The 12,151-nt window shown below is 49.3% G+C and overlaps 1 protein-coding gene across 2 annotated transcripts in view; it reads left to right on the top strand.

The window, feature by feature from the left end:
- HRH2 (histamine receptor H2) overlaps positions 1–11,633 on the top strand; it is a 48,463-nt gene extending 36,830 nt beyond the window's left edge. The window contains exon 5 of one of the 2 annotated variants that reach the window (XR_007476269.1): positions 8,858–8,988. Coding sequence is in view for 1 of the 2 variants with exons in the window: in XM_033432104.2 (XP_033287995.1) it covers positions 8,858–9,050 (193 nt within the window). In the remaining variant the exon portion in view is untranslated. Of the gene's footprint in view, positions 1–8,857 lie in introns of both variants that reach the window. The other variant, XM_033432104.2, reaches the window with a different exon arrangement.
- The last annotated feature ends 518 nt before the right edge of the window (positions 11,634–12,151 follow it).

The raw sequence follows: 12,151 nt of genomic DNA, 5'->3' as shown, positions 1-12,151 counted from the left end.
GGGACACAGCTGGCCTGCTCCTGGCCTTACCTGGATTGCTGAGGAAGAGCCACACCCTCCCAAGGGCCTCGGCCTCTGCTACAGGCCCCCAGGAATCGCCCAGCAGGCAGGCCCCAAGGCCCAGCCACAAGCTAGGGCTCACTGTAGGTCTGGGAGATTTTAGGGGCCTCTTGTGCCCCATGTGAGAGCAGAGGACCTGGGGTACAGAGCTCCGTGAAGCCTCCTCATGGCCATGTCTGCAGGCCCACCCCCCTTGTCCTAGGAAGTAGGACACAAGCCCCTCTACTTTCAGACCCTCACCTCACCTCCAATGAGCATTCTGACCCCCAAAGGAGAGGCTGGGGGCAGGGCCCACTCTAGCAGCTAACTCATCCTCCTGCCCCAGCCTCCTCTCTGGGTGGTGGGGAACTGCTCTCACAGGCTCCTGAAAGCCAAATGCCCTTGAACTCTCTCACCGTTGTTTCTGCTTCTGTTCCGAGTCACTGCCTGAATGGCGGGGGGTGTGTGTGTGTGGCACTGGCAATGGGGACAAGCCCACTACATCTCAAATTAGTATCCTCTCCTACCCCGCCAGCGACACACCACACACCTGACACACTGGCCCACGTTCAACACCTAACTAGCCGGTGATGGTGACTAGTAACCACCACTGCCCTGGGAATGGTTGAGCCTGGGAGAGTCAGACTGCCTGATTGCCCTTGGGCACGTTACCTCTCCTGCCTCCATTTCTTCATCTGTAAGTGGGGATGTTACTAGAGAATAGATATACAGGCCCGAGAACAGTGTCGTCCACAGCAGCTCACTGGCAGGCATGGGGCTCCATGAGGAGCCTCGAGACTGACTAAAATGCTCCCCTGTTGTTGTATTTTGCCCTTGTCTCGGCGTTATTTTTGCTTTTATAAGCAGTCCTGTGATGAACATCTCCATGCAGAGAACATTCTGTTTCTTTCAGATTATTTCCCCAGAAACTGAATTTCTGGAACCAGAATTACTGGTGAAAGGAGAGGGATATTTGAGGCCTTTTGTTACACTTTGCTTAATTGTTTTCTAGACTGGCTGTACGGGGGCCCACCAGCCACCTCTGAAGGCATTACTTACTGGACACCACTCAGGGGGAGGGTCCTAGAAGGGTTGTGAGGGGGACTGACTAGGGCAGAGGTATAGCTGGCAAGGAGAAGGGGTCTCTGGCATTTAAGGATGGACAGAGGGGCAGGGAAGAGGGAGAAGAAGGGGCTAAGGAGGAACCATCAGAGAGGTGAGCCCACGTCCAGGGCCTGAGCCGTTCAGAGACTACAGAGCAAATAAGTCTTCAGTCAAAAGAACTGGCATAGTGATGCCAGGAGCTGAGCCCAGGATGCAGCGCCCGACCCACCTGGATGACCTTGGGCAAATGGCAGCCTCTCTGAGCCTCAATTTCCCATCTATGAAATGGGCGTGACCTTTCGCCTGCCTCAGAGGGGTGGGATGGAGTGAGTGAGAGGACATGACTTTGAGAGTTGCCTTGGGCACTGTGGGTTCTTTTTCCATGAGCACCCACTGGTGTGAGTGGGCAGGGTTTTGGGGGTTTCCTTCGGTTTTAAAAAACTTTCCAGAGTTTCAGGGAGAGGATTGGGCAAGCCAGCCAGTCTCAAATAGATGTTACTTAGGGTTGAAGCAGCCGGGCAGGGTAAACACAAGATGTCCCTTGGGACTGGGGAGATCTGAGCATGGCCCAGAGTCCACCTGCACTGGACGGGGAGGGGAGGTGGGGGCAGGGAATCTCCAGCTATGCAGGTGGACCAAGCTGGGCTCTTTCAATCCTCCACCACTTATTTGCTGTGCAAGTGAACTAAAGTTCTTTGGGCTCAGACTTCCTCATCTGTTGGAGATAAGAATATCGTAACTCTATCATACTTATCACGTGGATATTGTGAGAGTTCAACGTTAGGTGCCTGACCCATGATCACTCTCAACATTTTATTATTCTGCCGTCTCACTCGTCAGCGAAAAGTGGGTGACACGGAGGCAAAGGAAGGGTTGAGTGGAAGTAGGCCGCGCCACTCCTTCACTTCTCCTTCAAGCAGCAAGCCCACCGTGCTATAACAATGCCCAACACTCCTCACCGGCTGTGTGACCTCGGGCAAGTTTCCTAACCTCTCTGTGCCTTAGTTTCCTCCTCCATCAAATAGGGGGACTAATAGTACCTGGCCCTTGAGGTCGAGCTAATATTTACAAAACGCCCAGAACCAGGCCTGGCGTGCAGCAGGAGCTCAGTGCATGGTGGCTGTCATTTGGCTGCTCTTAGGGCTCAGAGCATAGGCTTTGGACCTAGCAGACGTGGCACAGAGCCCTGTTCCTCCACGCACTGGTGTGACCTTGGTCAGGCAGGTCACTTAATCCCACGAAGAGCCAGTTCCCTCATCTGTAAAGAAGTGGGTGGTGGGGCCCCCAAGGTACCCCAAACACACAGTAAGCACTCAACGTGACTATTGACTGAGGGCCAGACCCATGCCCTGAGGCCTTGGCTCTCCCAGTGGTGGGTGCATGCTTCTCCCACCTTATTTGTCATGAAAATGAACACTGTTTTTGCAAAACTCCTGCAGGAAGCCTTTGCCCAGCTTGAAGGACAGAAAGAGAGCTCCACCTATGGACTTGGCCCTGGGCGCCCATCATCCTGCCCCGGCCCTCCACCCTTCAAAGCAGACGCTGACACAGGCAAACCCTCTGTGTTTACTTCCGGAAAAGTATGAGAAGGCCCTGAAAAAAATCATTTCTTTCATGAGTGGAGGGCTGAAGTTTGGTCATTTCGGCCAAATACTGGGAAGTACTGGTTTGTGGTAGAAAGCAAAGTTATTTGAAGATAACACTCATATGAGTGGGCTCTGGGTAACTTGGCATCCTGAAATTTCCACCTCATAGCTTATTTTAGGACAACGAGAAATTAGGTCTGCCTGGAGAAGAGGGTCGCCCCTGATTTTGGCAAAAGTGTAAGGCAAGGGAACAGACACTTGGTGGGCTGTGGCTGGCTCCCAGGGCACTAGAGGGCCATTTCCCCTTTCTAAGCTCTCCCACTTCCCTTTCCTCAAAAAGGAGAGGGGACTTTGCACTGACCCAGTTCCCAAGATATACGTGAAACTGCCCTTCTGGGTGTGGCAGTTCCCCCAGATGCTTGGGTGCAGGATAAGCAAGGGTCTGGGTTCAGGGAGCAGCCCAGCCTACAACACGCAGCCCCTCAAGGGCCAGTTCTTGGTGACCCTCAGGGAAAAGCAGCTAATGGCTGTACCTGTCTTGGGAAACAAAAGAGGAGGGAGAAAGGGAGAATCTTCTGGAATTTCTAAACCTTTCTCTTCTCCCATCACTTCTCCTGGCTTCTACAGCACTTCCCCTGGGATTATGCTCATTTTACAGACGAGGAGATGGGCTTCGACAGGGAGGTGGAGTTGTCTGAGACCCGACAGCAGGGGAGTGAGGAAGCCTCAAACTGAATGCATGACTCCTGCTGCTAAATCTCACATTTTGTCCCAGTCATCCCAACTCAGGGCTGGTGCTCAGCAGGTATTTGCTGAAATGGTCACCATGCCTCACTGTCTGTCCCAAGGTCCTGGCTCACAATGCTCTTCTGGGCTGGTAGGAGTGGGAAGGTAGATATAGAAATAAAGCCAGCATGAGACACCACACAGAGTGGGGTAAGGGCTGCCCCACAGCCAGGGGAAGTGCTTTTGCTTCTGCTGATCTGTGAACTTGGGAAGTCAGAAAATGGGAGAATCACTATCGAAAATGAGATTGGCTTTTTCATTTATTAGTTCACACACACGATTGAGCACCTCCTATAAACTTGGACAGTGGGGTAGATGACGAAAGATCCAACACCTGCCTTTAGTCTGGGAGATAGGTAAATTGATGGTTAACCCAAGGAGGTAAGTGTCTCAGCAGAGGGGCTGTAGGAGCCAGGAGGGAATCAATAATCCTGGGAGACCTCAGAGACAGCTTCCCAGAGGAGGTGATGCCTGAACAGAACCTTGAAACACTTCAAAGTGCACAGCAAAGAAGGTAAAGGAATTGCAAGCAATGGGGATGACATGTGTATAGGTGCAAGTACAAGACAGAGCAATGTGTGCATGTGGTGGTTCTGTGTGATAATTTGTACTATAAGCCGTAGATGGTAATGGAAAAGGTCACTGACAGTCATTATCTGTAGTCCTTACAATAGTCCTGTGAGCTTGATATTATTAACATATTTCACAGATGAGGAAACCGAGGTTCAGAGCGAGACTGAGCAAGGCTTCTCACTGAAACTGGGTCCTGACCCCTGGTGGCTGAACATATTATAGCACCCTCAGGTGACAAGATATTCAAAGAACATTTATTTGAGAATGCTATTAGGACACTATTAACTGTCAGTTGCAGAAACCCAGTTAAAAGAGGCTGGGATTGGTGGAGGTAGGGAATTAGCTTATAGAACTGAAGAAATCAAGAGTAGCTTCAAGTTGGATTCAGGAGCTCAAATGTCATCATAAATTTGTCTTTCTCCAGCTTTCAACTCAGTTTCACCCTGTGTTGCCTTCATTTTCAGTTAGAGTCTCCCCATGGGGCCACAAGGAGCTCCAAGCTTACATCTTACCATCTTAGTAGCCCCAATGGAAAATATTTCCCTTTCCTCCCATTCCAACAGAAAGTTTTAGGCTTAAGTTTCATTGGCTGGATGGGGTCCTGTCTTTACCTCTGTACCCAGACCTGGAGCCAATGCAATGAATAAGGTAAATCTCACCTCACCCACACGGGCAAAGAGTAGGAAGTCTGGATTCCAAAGAAGAATCAAGGTGTTATTACCAAGAGAAGGGGAATTGATGATGGGAAGGTAAAAATAAGATGTTTACCATAAGCACTTGCCAGACGACCTATTATGTGCTCTCCTAGAACCCCATATACACCTCCGAGCCTCAAGTGTCAGAGCTCAGGGCAAAGATGGGCCATGAGGGAGTCCAGGAATATTACACGTACAAGTATCTCTAGATGTGTGTAATGTAATAAAGTCTACACAGTGTGGGACTCCAGCTTAGTGTCTCATCCCAACTTACATTTGGCATGGATGGCAAGCTAAGTAAAGGAGGAAGGGCTCCACACCACTAGACATTATTAAGTTAAATATGCAAGGCAAACGAATTTAATAAGAGGATGGAAATTCCATATGGTAAGGAGGAAAGAGAAGGAGAAAAAAGGCAGTTTAAAACAAAGCAAAAAAAAAAAGACAGGAAACTTTAGAAAAGATGGGACAAATGTAGAACACAAAATCACATTGAAGAAATTCGTCAAAATATATCAGTAATCACAGGACATATAAATGGAATAACCTGGGCCAATTAAAAAAAGTGGAGATTGCCAGATTTGATTTTTTTTAAACCCAAACAAATATTTTTACAAGAGATAGACTTAAGGAAACAAAAAAGTTGAAAGTATAAGGAAGGAAAAATAAGATATACTAGGCAAAACTAACCAAAAGAAATCTGGGTAGCTATATTAATAACAGACAAAGTGAACTGTAAGCAAAAAGTATTACTAAAGATAAAGACCATCTTTTGAAAAAAGATTCAATTCACTAGAAGGATAAGAATTCTAAACTTGTATGTACCAAATAAACCAGCTGCAAAAAGTAAAACTGACAAAGTAACATTGCCAAAACCACAAAGAGAAATTAATCATTAACATCATAAGCAAACAATATTAAGACTAAAAGGGAGATATTATTATAGATTTTGCAGCAATTAAGAAAGATGATAAGAACATTGTGGTCAATTTTATGCCCCAAACAAGGGAAAATTCAGATACAGTGCACGAATTCCTAGCAACAGAACTTACCAAAACTGACTTGGGAAGAAATAGAAAACCCGAATGGTCCTACAAACATTAAAAAATAAAGAAAGTGGGCTTCCCTGGTGGCACAGTGCTTGAGAGTCTGCCTGCCGATGCAGGGGACACGGGTTCGTGCCCCGGTCCGGGAAGATCCCACATGCCGCGGAGCGGCTGGGCCCGTGAGCCATGGCCGCTGAGCCTGTGCGTCCGGAGCCTGTGCTCTGCAACGGGAGAGGCCACAACAGTGAGAGGCCCGTGTACCGCAAAAAAAAATAAAGAAAGTGAATGAAACACCAGTAGTACTTGGTTTTGCTAAGGAGTTCTACCAAACACTCAAGGAAAAGATCGTTCCAGTCCTGCTCAAACTCTTCAGAGAAGAGAAAAAGGGAAACTCTCCTGTTTATTTGATGAGGCCAGTAGAGTGTAGATTCAAAAACAAGTATGAGAAGGGAGAAGATAAAAATGAGAAACAACCCAGATGTCCACCAGCAGGTGAATGGATAAATAAATTGGAGTATCTTCCCATAATGGAATACTTTATGACTGTGAAAATGAACTACAGGTTCACGCATTGACAGAGTTTAATCTCAAAAGTATAATGTTGAACAACAACTAAAAAAAGGAAGCTGCAGAAAAGAATCCTAAAACATGATTCCATTTATATAAAAGTAAAATCCTGGCAGAACAACACAGTATATTATTCAGGGGTACATACATATTTGCTGAAACAAATCAGGGGCTGGTAAATTCTATTTCTTAACCTGAGAGGTGGTTACACTTGTATTCACTTTAATATTCTTTAATATTTTAAGCCACACACATGTGTTTTTTATATAGCCTCTTTGATGTATTTCATTTAAAAATATTTTTTGACACAATCTCCACGTAGCAAAAAGATATGTCTGAGTAGTGGAGTTATTTGAGCTGCTTATTTTCTTCTTTTTGTTAGTCTCTATGTTCTGAATTTTTTACTATGAACATGCGATACTTCCATAATACTATTATTTTAAATGATTTTACAGCCTTTTAGAAGAAGGGAGGTAATTTCCTAGCCTAGAGCTAGCTTGTCTTGGATCATTTCAATCTAATCGACGTGAAAGTCACTTTATCACACTTCAGGCTCCATCTGGAATGTTAATCCAAGGGTAGATACCTGCCTACTTGGTCAAATATGTACACTGCTGGCACGGAGAAGAACCGGAGCCTCTGAAGTGCAGGGGTGTGACCTGGAGGTCCAGGTGAGGGCAGGTGTTCTGGGGACGGTGGGGCTGGCCAAACCCACGAGAGAGCTTGGGCCATGCAAGGCCTCCAGTACTGGCTAAGCCAGAACATGCCATGCAGCCAGGGAAGCTTGGGTGTTGGCTGTGGGTGTTGGCTGTGTCCTTGTTCACAAAGCCTTTACAAAAGCAGGCATCCAAATCTATACTCCCCTCCGATGGACTCTAAGGGGAAGCACGATGCTTTGCTCTCTCTCCATGTGGAAGAGAGTGAGTTTGATTCCTCTGGGGGCCAGAATAACTTAACAGATGAGGGCTAGAGCTGAGGCCAGGCACGAGTTTCACGGGACATCCGGAGGACCCGCAGTGAGTGTCAGGACCAAGCAAGGGCTAGCTTCCAGCCTGAAACTGGATGAAGAAAACTACTGCTCCAGCCAAGGCAGGGAAGCAAGAAACGAAGTAGCATCCGTTGCCTTAGACAGAGCTAAAGCCAGGTTTTGTCCTGCCCTGGAGCTGCAGAGACCCCAGGCAAAGTGTCTAGGGACACCAAGCAATGCTTAGCTTCTCCTGCATTGGGGCCAAGCATGAGACAGGATGGGCCAGGACTTGCAAGGACACTCCTCAAACCACAGTTGCTTGCAAATCCCCTTCCCTGTGCAGCCCATAGTCCTCTCCCAACTGCATAATTTACACTTAAGTCTCTACACCACCTGGCTGTTTTCACTGAAATATATTTATAAGACTTTATATCATCACCATAAATGGAAATGCAGTATCACTTGTGGAAAACAGAAAGTACTTGTGAGCATAGAAACAATGACAGGAAACAATGCCACCCAAGTTTGGCCAGATCCCATTGCCTGAGTGAAGCTCTGAGCCTGCCCCCACTCCGGGTTATAAAGGGACACCTGCATGTTGAGTACTAAAAACACAGGCCCTCCACACTGAGGCTTCTTCTCTTGACCTCAGAAGGCTTGAAATAAAAACGATGAAGGAATTCTTACTCACTGAAAGTATCGGAAGGAAAAAGCAGGTCAGCTGTCCACATCTTAGCAGGCAACAGGCCAAAGGAATTTTGTATACCCAGATATGGAGGAAGTCTTCATCTTTCTGAAAATGTATGTCAAATACTTTGTTAAAAACTTTCCTCCCAAGTGTTTGGCTAACTTACGTTCAGTGACCTTCAATCAGCTTGACTCAATGGACATAACTGAGGACCTACTATGTGCCGGCAGCCACTTAGTAGGGGTTTGAAAGGCAAGCGCCTTGCCTTCAGGGACCACACATTCTAATGGAGAGACAGACACATTCACAACTGATTTTAACGCAAGGCTGAATAAATCTTTGTGTCTTCTTCTCCCAGCCTTCCCCCAACTCATGCAGAACATGATGTAGGTGTTCAGGAATCATTTTATTCAGACACAGAAATAGCAAACATTCACTGGGCTCCTACCATGAGCCAGGCAATGTGTGGGATACTTTTAAACATATTTTATAACACTTAATCCTTTCAAGAATTGGAAAGGTGGTTATTTTTACCTTCACTTAAGGTTCAGAGAGGTTAAGTAACTTGACCAAGGGTACACAGCATGTTAGAAGCTGATTTGGGGTTTGAAAACAAGTCTCTTGAATGCTCCCCATTGTGGGTTGAGGGAACAAGTCCCTGTTTCACGTGGGAGGTTCCCTGCCGCATACCACCCCACCCTTCCCAGCTCCCGGCTTAGAAGAAGCAAAGGCCAGAGGCAAGGTCTGGCCCAACTGGCCTTGCTCAGTGGTCACCTCAGCCCTAACCTATGCTTGTGTCTCCCCAGGAAGCCAGCGATGTCCTGCGCCCTGTGCTCCAGCAATCTTCTGAGCTGCTGCAAGAGCCTGTGGGCGCTTAGGTTTCTCCAGAGACACGTGGGAGGCCCCTTGGAGGAGCAGCCGGGAGAGCCACTGTCTGAGGAGCTGCTAAGGACACTGGCCCAGGAATCGGTGAGGATGCTGCCCTCCGAGGCTGTCTAGACCCAGCCCCAGAACGCTGAACATCCTGCTTCTGGTCACCAAAATTTGACTCCTGGAGCCACTAAGGACCAAGCAGCCGCCCCCCAACCACCGAGGACACACCCTAGCCTGAGTCTGGGGACTCCCAGAGCACATGGTGGGTGCTGGGGTCCTCTGGCCTAGGAGCAGCCTGCTCTGCGCTCAGACTCCCCTGGGTCTGGGTCTGCTGAATCCCATGGGTTCAAGGCTCAGGTTGGTGCTGGCCCTGAGTCACGGGCAGAGACGGTGGGACTTTCGGGGATGTGCACACAGGTGCGTACACAGAGGCGTATGTGCCGACACACGCCTGCCCTCTGAGCACGGCAGAGGGTTGTTGCCATGAAGCATTGGCCTCTCACTCCCTCGTGGGTTCTGCGGGATGAAGGGAGGGAAGGGAAGGGAAAGGAAGGACATTAGCCTTTAATGAACACCTACTGTGTGCCGAGTACGTCACCCGCCTGAGCTCACGTCATCCTCGTTACATGTGGCAGGGATGGTCGACCTGTCTACAGGAATGGAAAATGAGGCTCAGAGAAGTAAGGGGCCACTCAGCTAGAAAGTGTGCCTGGCACATAGGAGGCACTTGAGAATAGTTGCTGAAGGAAGGAAGGAACAAACAGACAAACAGACAAATGGGAGGATGGGTAGAAGCCCATGCTCTTGACACAACACTACACTGCCTCTCAGGAGAGGCCACGATATTTCCTTGACTCAGCAGACCCTCCTGCTAGCGAGGCTCAGACCCGGAGCCTGGGGGAGTCCCTTCATGCTGCAGTTCTGACCCTCTCTGGTGCTTTCTATCAACAAGGAGTGGCATGGAACAGACTTGCTGGGGCAAGTGTGCGGAGCCACAGGGAGGGACAGGGAGAGGTGGGGTGGTGAGGACATGACAGGCAGGGGTGGGGAAGTTGGCCCCGCTGCACCCTCTGCTGGATGCGGGACCCTGGGTGTGGCGGCGGACACCTTGGAGCAGCTCTTTTCTCCTCTGTCCTAGGGGCTACGCTCTCCTTTCCTATTTTCAGGGTTGTTGAAGAGACCCAAAGAGGTGAAGGAGGTGGCAGCCCCAGAGAGATGAGGGTGTTCCTGGGCTCTCCTCGCTGACCGCTGCCCCTCCCTGAGCCCACTCTTCCCTTGGTTCCAAGAACCCCTGTTGTGGTCCCCCTTCCCCATCCACCCCTGCCTTTTCAGTCCCTCTGTCAGCCCACTGTTCTCTCCCCAGCCACCACATGCGCTGTTCCCCAAGGCTCAGCCCTGAGTCTTCTCCTCTCACTGCGATTTCTCGCCCTCTGTGGTCTCGTCTCCACCCACTGAAGGTACCAAGAGACTTACCTCTAAGGAGATTACTCACACATGTGTACCTGGAGCCCAGGCTCCTTCTGGGAGCCTTTGACTAACTTTCAACCTCACCGTGAGCATGTCCACAGCTGCACCTTGACCGTCTCCCTGCACCGCTCCTCTCCCAGGGTCCCCCTTCTTGGACAGAAGCCCTGCCATGGGCTCCAAAGGTCAACCTTGGCATCAACTTTCTCCTGGCTCCGCGTGGTCCATCCTCTTGTATCCTAGCTCCCGCTTGTATCCACCATTTACCTGGTTCTCTCCACCTGCCCTGTCGTCACTCAGTCCCACTGCCATCGCCTCCATCAGGACAATTGAAACAGCTTCCCGTATTCCCCACTGGCCTCCCCCAAGCCCACCGTCACCCCACGGCCACACTGGGCTATGCAAAATGCAAACCCATACAGAAAAACATCTTTCCCACAGCCCTCAGGCCCCGCGTCGCGGGCTCCGACATGCCTCCCAGCCTCCTGTTGCCCCACACCCCCTTCCATCTCTTCATCCCAACCCTAGCGGCCTTCTGCGTTGGGTTTCTTTATCTCACGGCTCCTCCAGCTACCAGGACACACACAGAGCTGTTTCCATGACTTGAAAAGCTCCTCTTGCCCTTTCAGCCACAGGATCTCAGCCAAAACATCACTTCTTGAGGGAGTCTTCTTTGACCCTCCCTATTGGGTCAGTCCTCCCACCCGTACCCACGGAACTGTCCTTGGAAGCCATGGGCATGGTTGTCACTTACAGTCATCTGTGTGGTTCCCTGACCCCTGTCCGTCTCCCCTACTCAGGAGGTCATGAGTCCTGCCTATTTCTGTTGACCCTTGTATGTCTAGCCCTTAGAAGACTGTTTGGCCTATATAAGGCACGATTTGCCCCAGTGGCCCCCAGAGATGCTCAGTCTCTTGGCTGGATTCCTTCTGGAAACCCCAGGATCCCCTTCTCGGAAATTTCCCCAGGAGTCTGAGACAGATGAATCTCTAAGTCATGGCCAAGTCGATGGAGCATAAGACTGGTCTGGCTGATCACAGACTCAGCTGGTCAGGGCCGAGGTCAACGTGCTCACATGCCACTTGCCACTGCAGGTCTGGCTGTAGCCGCCCCTGCCCTCCTGGGGGCCTCCTGGAGCCCCTGATGGCTGCAGAAGTGGGGCGCATGCTCCCTAGAGGAGAAGCATCTGTGGTGGGCCCTCAGATCCATGTTTTGTGTTACCATCGTGTTCCAATAAAGCTATCAAAACAGATGCTGCCTTGCGGTTTTATTTTTTCACTTCCTGGTGAGGAAATACTCCCCAAACTTCATCATATGGTGTGTCTTGATTTAGAAAAAGAATTATCATAAAATGTTGGGGTAAAGGCCAACTGGGAAATTGCCTTAAAAGGTAAAAGAGTTTTCAGGTAATTAGGTCTCACCTTGAAATGCCCTGTTAGAAATGAGGGGCGGGCTGATCAGAAGGGTCAGATCTTCTTCCTGCTCACCTAGTGAGCCAGGTACATGGTCGGCACTCAGTAAGTGTTTGTGGAATGGAATATTTCAGAAATTGTCAGATCCAGAGATGCTTTTGGTAGGTGGGAGAAAAAGACATCTTTAAAATGGAAAACTTGTCAATCGGGGAAGTCTTCCACAGTCAAGAGTAGGTGGGCGAAGTGTAGGTAAAAAACCAGGTCAACGAAAAAAATTCATTGATTCTGTGCAAGGAATGATTCCCAAAGGCACCCATGAAAGGGTTTGGAAAATGGAGGGAGTTGACCAGT

This window comes from Orcinus orca, chromosome 3 (assembly GCF_937001465.1).
Source record: "Orcinus orca chromosome 3, mOrcOrc1.1, whole genome shotgun sequence".
NCBI classification, from domain to species: domain Eukaryota; kingdom Metazoa; phylum Chordata; class Mammalia; order Artiodactyla; family Delphinidae; genus Orcinus; species Orcinus orca.
The sequence above is the reverse complement of the archived record's forward strand: the minus strand, read 5'-3'. Positions and strand labels throughout refer to the sequence as shown.